At 48.2% G+C, this 7,905-nt stretch overlaps 1 protein-coding gene across 3 annotated transcripts in view; it reads right to left on the bottom strand.

The window, feature by feature from the left end:
• Nucleotides 1–332: 332 nt before the first annotated feature.
• Nucleotides 333–7,905, bottom strand: part of col4a6 (collagen, type IV, alpha 6) — a 106,550-nt gene continuing 98,977 nt past the window's right edge. For all 3 annotated transcript variants that reach the window (XM_076724526.1, XM_076724527.1, XM_076724528.1), the window contains 18 exons: nt 7,679–7,822; nt 7,478–7,600; nt 7,203–7,384; nt 7,058–7,121; nt 6,882–6,956; nt 6,646–6,753; nt 6,441–6,548; nt 6,281–6,352; nt 5,876–5,995; nt 5,663–5,779; nt 5,364–5,525; nt 5,157–5,255; nt 4,835–4,987; nt 4,515–4,631; nt 4,205–4,396; nt 3,946–4,117; nt 3,749–3,863; nt 333–3,150 (listed from right to left, as the gene is read on the bottom strand). In XM_076724526.1, coding sequence (XP_076580641.1) covers nt 2,890–3,150; nt 3,749–3,863; nt 3,946–4,117; nt 4,205–4,396; nt 4,515–4,631; nt 4,835–4,987; nt 5,157–5,255; nt 5,364–5,525; nt 5,663–5,779; nt 5,876–5,995; nt 6,281–6,352; nt 6,441–6,548; nt 6,646–6,753; nt 6,882–6,956; nt 7,058–7,121; nt 7,203–7,384; nt 7,478–7,600; nt 7,679–7,822 — 2,384 coding nt within the window. In that variant the 3' untranslated portion in view covers nt 333–2,889. The remainder of the gene's footprint in view (nt 3,151–3,748; nt 3,864–3,945; nt 4,118–4,204; nt 4,397–4,514; nt 4,632–4,834; nt 4,988–5,156; nt 5,256–5,363; nt 5,526–5,662; nt 5,780–5,875; nt 5,996–6,280; nt 6,353–6,440; nt 6,549–6,645; nt 6,754–6,881; nt 6,957–7,057; nt 7,122–7,202; nt 7,385–7,477; nt 7,601–7,678; nt 7,823–7,905) is intronic.

The following is a 7,905-nucleotide window of genomic DNA, read 5'->3' as shown; positions in this document are numbered from 1 at the left end:
ATTTTACTCTCTCTGAGTGCAGCCATGTTGCACAGTGAGTACTTTTGCTTTTGATACTTCAAGTACATTTTGCTGGAATTGCTTGCGTACTTTTACTCAAGTCACAGCATTTCTCCACACTGTGGTATCGACGTAGTTCTTCCACCTCTGTGAGTCATTACGCTGTGCTGGCAGTAAAGGCAACACGAGCATCAATCACTGAGTGAAGCTAAACAAACACTGGTAATATCCTGAGATATTTCACATAAAAGCAAACATGAGGAGAACCTGCTGCTGCCATGAAAACACTGACACTGTTTTCTGAGAAATCACTCTGCAGCAGAAACTCTCCGTTAGTTTAAAGACTTTATTTCAAAGTGTGTGAGCACAGAAATACACATTACAGTAACAGACATGTTATGACCTTTTCTTGTTATGGATCCTCTTTGAGGAAAACTGCATTTCTTTTCTGTCACTTTCAGTATGTTGCTGCATGAAACATTCTCGGGGTGAAGACTAAACAGACATTAAAAACAGCTGTTGTGTCTGTTAAATCATCAGCGGTGAATACATTTTCCATATAAAAACATGATCCTAAAGGCATTTCTTTCATAATATTTAATGTACACATCATTATCTTCCCATTCCCTCCCATCTCAGTAAATAAAACCAGGGGATAGTATCATGACTTAAGTAAAATAATTACAATCTAGATTACAAAACAGCAAAGGCTGGCAAAAAAAAAAGAGAGAGAGAAAAACAAAAGAAGCAAAATGTGACAAAAAAAAATCAGGGCTACCAGCAGAGAGACAGAGCGATGTGCTCGACACGGCGGTCATAGTGGTTACAAGTCACTCAGGAGCCTCCGCTGTCCAAGGATGAAGCTAATGAGGAGGATCGACTGAGCCAGGCTGGATTTCAAAGCACACCCAACGGAAAAAATGATCACTTCTGCTCTTACGTTCCTTCGCGTACGCCAGAAAGTCCGCCGAGAACTTTCATTGACGATGCAAACCAAACTCAATGTAAAAAAAGGCCAATTCTGATCTTACTGATCGGCTGCAGAGTCGACATTAACAGGCGACTTCTTCCTCCTTCTTATCCGAGGACAGAGAGAAGACACACAGACTGGCATTAAAAAAAGAAAATAAAACTTAGAGCTGACAGCGTTATAGACTTTTGCTCTAACATACTTTGCTGGGAAAGACGGAAAGCACTATGTACAGCAATAATTAACAATCTATCAGAGAGTGTGTGTGTGTGTGTGTGTGTGTGTTTGGCTTCCTCTTGCAAATTTAGCGTGAATGAAGGGTTTACTGCGGTTAAAACAACACTACTTTGGTCACAACATAAAGCCCGTGAAGGTGGAGATGCAGAGGAAGTCGGCCCCTTGATTTGACTTGTTTGTATGAGTTCACATCAGTGCAATATCGACGAGCGGGGGGGCCTCGTTCACATCGTTCATCACCACTGCTAACGGCTGCAGAGCTTCTGCTTCCAGAGGAAAAGTGCTGGCTAGCTGTTTTATTGCAGGCAGTTTAATAAGAATGCTTTCAATGTTGCCTTTCAAGTCAACTGTCAGGGTATTGTAGCACCATAGAGTCATTCTGTGATCACAGGCACACGAAACGTGAGAAAGGTAAAAGACTGCTCCGGTTATGAGTAGATTATATTATAGCTTCGTCATAACAGCTCTTATTTCCTCAGATTACTCTTTCCAGGGTGAAGAATGAGGCTCATCATACTTCCCAGGCTGTCACTGCTTTAAAATAATGTCTATGAAAATCAGCTTGTTGAGGTTTATAACTTGCTCGAAATGATCAAAACCCATTAAAATGAACCTTTAGTTGCTCTTTTCTGTCAGGTATGTTTTCTCGAGCCGTCGAGGAAGCTGAAATATCTGAGATTTGATCGCTGACACCTGAAAATGTTGTTTTCTATTGTGTTAGAAAAACAGATCCAGACGAAAAAGATGCACAAATTCTATTGACTGGTTATGAGCAGAAAAGTTGCTTTTCTTTCCTCGATCTTGATATTTCATACTGCAAAAAAGTGCAGCGCGTTTGTTCTTTATCATTTTCTCTTGATTGTGTTTTGTGCATCTGATGTTGTGCAGACATCAAAATGAAGTGAATACTGCAAAGTAGCGCTGATTTTTACTTTTGGATGCGTTTCCTTTAACGTATGAAGGCTGATGTTAACATTAATGCAACTTTCAAAAAACAAGTCTCAGATCTCAGCAATCTGATCTCAGTGCTGTAAAGATTGAGTGATAACCAGCGGAGTCACTCCTGCAAAGCATGCGGCGCCACCAGAGGGCGACAGCGTCAACAGAACCTGGAACGAAAGCAGGTAAAGTGTTTGCAGCCGGTGGGAAATACAGGTTTTGCGGCAGCCGTGTCACTAAAAACGTGTGTTTGAACCGGAATCGTCAGATCAGTTCGGAAACGGAGCGACCTGAAGCGGACGTCCGGCCCGCTGTGTGAGCGGGGCAGTGCTATCCAAAGGGGGCGGCACTCTCCGAGGTAGCCGAGAATGATTCTCGCCAAAACGGTAACGAGAAAACAGACACAAAATAGACACAAAGGACATGAACAATAGCACCATTGTCAGTGATAACCTGGAGAAGAGCACCCACAGCGGAGCCCTCCTCTTTCCATTTCCTCCCTCCAACTCTTCTTCTACCATTTATTTGTTTTAACAAGCCATTCGTTCCTAAAGCGGGTCAAAAACTCTAAAAACTCGATTCTGAAACCACCGGTGAAGCAGGAGAGGGGCTCGTTTTCAGTCAGTCACGTGTTCTTGTTTTTAAAGATTTCTTGATAAATCATCTCATCCTCCATCATCGACACCTTTTTTTTCCTTTGAGGTGTCACATGACGCTTCCCTCCCTCCACTCGCCTGCTGCTACTACAAGATCTTGCTGCAGACTTGGCAGCGGCTCACTCTGGAGCGCTCCTGGCCTCCCTTCAGGGTCTCCATCGCCGGCGAGTAGAGGAACTCCTGGCTGGGATCCACCGTGGTGAGCCAGAAGCTGTACTTGTTGGCGAAGTAGTGGCAGGTGCCCTTGGCCCCATTGCACTCGATGAATGGCGTCGCTCTGAAATCCTCCAGGCAGGAGCCGGGAGAGACCAGGGACTGACCGCCGCCCTCAGCGCCGGCCGCCGTGTGCTGCAAACCAGACATTTCCGAGATTTCAAGAGGTCGTTCTTTATCGTCTCTGCAGCGAACTGCTGCTGCTGCAGGGAAGCAGCAGTTCGCTGAACAAATGCTTTCAAATCTGGCTGTAGTTCAAAGGAAGGAAGTTTGCGTAAAACGAGCATTTGGATGAATTTTTTAAGCAGATTATTTCCTGAGAAATGAGATTTAAGGATATTTTCAAGAGCGTCTGTTACATTCTCTGTCTGTGTTATGTATATTTTACTTTTTAACCATCGTACAAACTTAACAGGCTTCTTTTTTTTTGACAAGTTAAGTGATTTAAGAGTGCTTCTTGTATGTGCTCTTTGTTTGTCTTGAGCACTTTTCTAAAGCAGGATGAGGCTGTTTAGCAGAGTGACGCCTCTGTGAACGCATCCTGTGTTCAGGTCTTCACTTATCCTCTGTTTGTGAAGTGGAGCACATTTTATTTTGAAAAGACAGCTCCAATATTTGCATTTATTAAAAGTAAAAACTACAGATTTTTTGAAAGCATGGCTACACTTTCTTATTTCACTCAAACTAAAACTTTGCTTTCTGAGAAAATGGTTATTAACAGCCTTTGGTTTACCATGAGGAAGGAGTATCCTATCCAGAGACTCCTCCAGCCGGGAGGACAGGTGGGGATGGTCAAGTCCTGACTGTGGACCGCCACGGCCTGAGACGGAGCCTCGCACACAGAACACCTGGAGGGAAACAGGTCCGTTAAAGACGCGCACCTGTGCGGCATCGTGGCCCTCAACACGTCACACCAAACGGGCTCCGTACCTGCTGATGTAAGGCTGAATCTGCCCCTCGGCCACAGGCATCATGGGTATGGATGCGGTGGTGGAGAGCCAGTAGGATTTGTCGTTACGGCTGGCGTAGTAGCAGACCTCGTTGGGGGAGCAGTAGAGGAAGGGGATGGTGCTGAACCTGGGGAGGCACGACCCCGGCTGACCTGGACAGACACAGAGAAGACAGAGGGGGTAACGGATAATGACACAGCTAATGTAGCAGCTGTGCTATTATTAAAGAGCTTCCATACCGAGGTCCTGGTTGTGAGCCTTCTCCTGTCCCTCCACGTACAGCAGACTGTATCCGTCCCACAGCTTGGCCATGCCCTGAGGACACATGGGGACCTGGGAGTCCTGGCTGTGCTTCACCAGAGTGTAGCCGATGCTGTAACTGCGGCCGACGCTGCCGGGAGCGCCGGGACGACCGGCCTTACCGGGGAGACCTGAGGGATGTTCAGATGGACAGACGGTGTTGTCTTAATCCAGGTTAATTTGTGTTTTCAGCAGAGCTATCGTTGTGTTTTTTTTAAGCTCCATCTTTGACAGACTGAGACTGCTGACCTTGTTCTCCAGTGGGTCCGGGGAAACCAGGGGGTCCGGGGTCACCAAGAGATCCGGGCAGACCGGATGATCCAGTCCTGCCCAGTTTACCCACAGACCCAGGACGACCCTTTGCACCTGCAGGAGAGTATCTTACTTTTATTTTCATTTCATTTCATATTTCCTCTGCGAAGCACACCGCATGAACTGCCCTTTACTTAATTATGACATTTCTATTCTATCTCTGAAATTCACTCATTAGCACGCTGTAGTTCATTTGATGTAAATAATGATGTCTTGAACGTGACAACGATCATTTTAAAGACTGTCTCACTCCTCACCTGGACGTCCGGGCATTCCAGGCGGTCCGGGTTCTCCGGGGATACCGGAGCGTCCGCTTTCACCGGGAAAGCCCATCTCTCCATAGGGTCGCTGGAAGTTTGGCGGTGGCAACGGCAGCGTGACTCCAGGGATCCCTTTACGACCAGGACGCCCTGGAGAGGAAGGGATGGAGAAAGAGGAGGATGGAGGACGGGTGAAGGGTGGAGGGAGCATATAGGATGAATGTGTGAGGGGAAAAAAGACGGAATAGTGGTGGACGAGTAAACTGAATTCATTTTCTGCACCATCACAGCTGCTGTGGAAAGACAAAAATCCTCCTACCTTGAAGTCCCTTAGGTCCTTTGTTTCCATAATATCCAGGGTCACCGGCGAAACCCTTGAGGCCAGAACCTCCGCTGAAGCCGGTCTCACCTCGTTCTCCTGAAAAGCAAAAAAAAAACCAAAACAGAGCTTTATTTATCTGTTTGTTTTAGAAAAACTAATGTTTGGTTCTATTTTTGCTTCATGTTGTATTTTTGTTAACTTCACCTTTGAAACCAGGACTGCCAGGAAATCCGGAGCCTCCGGAGCCGCCTGAATCTCCTTTCCTGCCGGGTGAGCCGGGGAATCCTGGGAGCCCAGAGTCCCCTCTGTCTCCCTGGGCTGTGCCTGGACCAGCAGGACCGGGAGGACCTGGAGGACCCTGAAAACCTGGAGGACAGAGGAGGGTTAGAAGGAGGAGAGGAGAGGAGAGGAGAGGAGAGGAGAGGAGAAGAGAGGAGAGGAGAGGAGAGGAGAGGAGAGGAGAGGAGAGGAAACTGGAAACTGGATTGAGAAACTTTATTTACCATACTCTCCATCCAGTCCAGGAAGGCCGGGGTCCCCCATAGGTCCAGGAATATTTGACCCCACAGTCTCACCAGGAAGTCCGGGCGGACCAGGGAACCCTGGGAATCCAGGACCACCTAACACAAAAACAATCCAGCAGTCATTATTTGATCTTACATGATTTTTACTTTCCATTCAATCAGCATTTCTGATTTCCTTGAAGTCTCTCTCACCTGACTGTCCTCTCTCTCCCTTCGGTCCGGGGAAACCTGGACCTCCGGGGTAGGAGACGCCTCTCTCTCCCTTCAACCCTGGAGCACCAGGGGCACCTGGGCGACCTCCTGCGCTCCCACCTGGATACAAATACAACAAAATGTTCAACATCATCTTCAACACCTGCTTCTTCTACTGTCGATGACTTTCAACGCAAATGTTTTCCAGACCCTGCGGACCAGGATGCTTGTACACAGGAAGTACATGCATCCTGGTCATCATGGAGACAAAAGATGAGCAGCTAATTATAGCACCGCATGTCCATCAGCTTAATTTGGAATCGATCGACACTCAGACTATGAAAAACAGCTATCTGTAAAAAGAAATGCATTATCGGACTCTGGTGTGCATGATGAGGTCCTTGCCTGGGGTTCCGGTGAGACCTTTAGGTCCACCAAGGCCATTAAGTCCATCCAAACCAGGGGATCCAGACAAACCTGCAAAAACACAATAGAGTGAGTTTTCTTCCCTGATGTGATACCTCGTCTCATTTGAAAACACAATTTCAACTAATACTTCTGTCACCTTTGGCTCCAGGACCTCCAGGACCTCCTGGCAGACCAGGAGACCCATCTGGTCCTCTTCTCCCTGGGAAGCCGGACTGGCCCTTTGGCCCGGGGAAACCAGGGGAGCCTGCAGAGGGGACGAGGCAAATACTTGAACCATCTGACTCTGAGTGTAACTCTCTCTGGTGTCTGTGAGGTTGTCAGTCACAGTCGGGGTCTCTCACCCATTATTCCAGGCCGTCCTCCCTCACCAGGACCTCCTTTGGTCCCGGGAAAACCTGGGCTTCCTGGAAAGCCACTGTCACCCAGGGCGCCGTCGTTGCCACGGCCACCTGAGGACAGATCAACGTGAATAAATAAGTGCTGGATTGTGAGTTTTAACTGTGTTGCTGTTTAAAGGAACCACTGCTGGTCATTCCAGATAAAACACTGTTCTGTTCAGGTAAGAGGAGGCGGGTACCTGGGAAGCCTGGGTCTCCTGGCAGGCCTTTAGCTCCTGGAGCTCCAGGGTAACCAAATGAATCTCCGGGTTGACCTGATGAACAAAACATGTGAGACAACAAATGCAGTTATGGTCTCAATTATTCAAAATAGACTGGCTGCTGGGTGTTTTTTTGGCCTGATGTTGACGCTCACCTTTGCCACCAGGCCGACCAAATTCTCCGGGGTTTCCAGGTAAACCAGGTGCGCCATCATCACCCTGCAAGCAGCCATCAGAAGTCGGATCTCATTGCCTGACCTCGCTGCATGTTTTTGTTTTTAGGTGTGTGTGTTTTCTTACCCTTCCTCCAGATGTTCCGGGGAATCCCATGATTCCAGCTTCTCCCTTCGGTCCGGGGAAGCCTGGAGATCCGGGGCGCCCGGGAAACCCAGGCTGTCCCGGCTGTCCTTTACTCTGCTCTGCAAAACCGGGAAGTCCAGGCAGACCCTGACGCCCGGGCAGACCTGGCAAACCCTTGTCACCTGAAACCAGACACAGAGTGGAAATGACAGATTTCTGACTGATTACATTTGAACACACCATGTTTTACAGCCTGGGTCAGGAAGCAGTGTTACCTCTGGGTCCGGGGAAGCCAGGAAGTCCACTGCTTCCGGGGGTTCCGGGTTCTCCTTTCTCTGCAAACTCTGATCGGAAAGGAGGAGAGGCTGGGCCGGGGAGACCAGGATATCCTCTTTCACCTACACAAGTAAAACCACATGGACGTTAGCGTCACTCACAGGCGGCAGATCTCCCGGCCTTTGGATCTCTGACTCTACCTTTCTGTCCAGGGTATCCGGGACCAGCGGGGAGTCCGTCTCTTCCGGGCCCTCCTGGCAGTCCTTTCCCTCCGGGAAAGCCTGGGCTTCCAGAACGTCCTGGTAGTCCAGGGAAACCCATCAGTCCTGGGAAACCGGTCTCACCTGTGGAAAGACAAAGAGAATCAAACTATTGTTGTCTCTGTAAGAAGGAGTTTAACGTAGGAACGCTCACTGTGACGTAGCTC

The sequence above is a fragment of the Chaetodon auriga genome, chromosome 24, assembly GCF_051107435.1.
Source record: "Chaetodon auriga isolate fChaAug3 chromosome 24, fChaAug3.hap1, whole genome shotgun sequence".
Lineage (NCBI taxonomy): Eukaryota > Metazoa > Chordata > Actinopteri > Chaetodontiformes > Chaetodontidae > Chaetodon > Chaetodon auriga.
The sequence above is the reverse complement of the archived record's forward strand: the minus strand, read 5'-3'. Positions and strand labels throughout refer to the sequence as shown.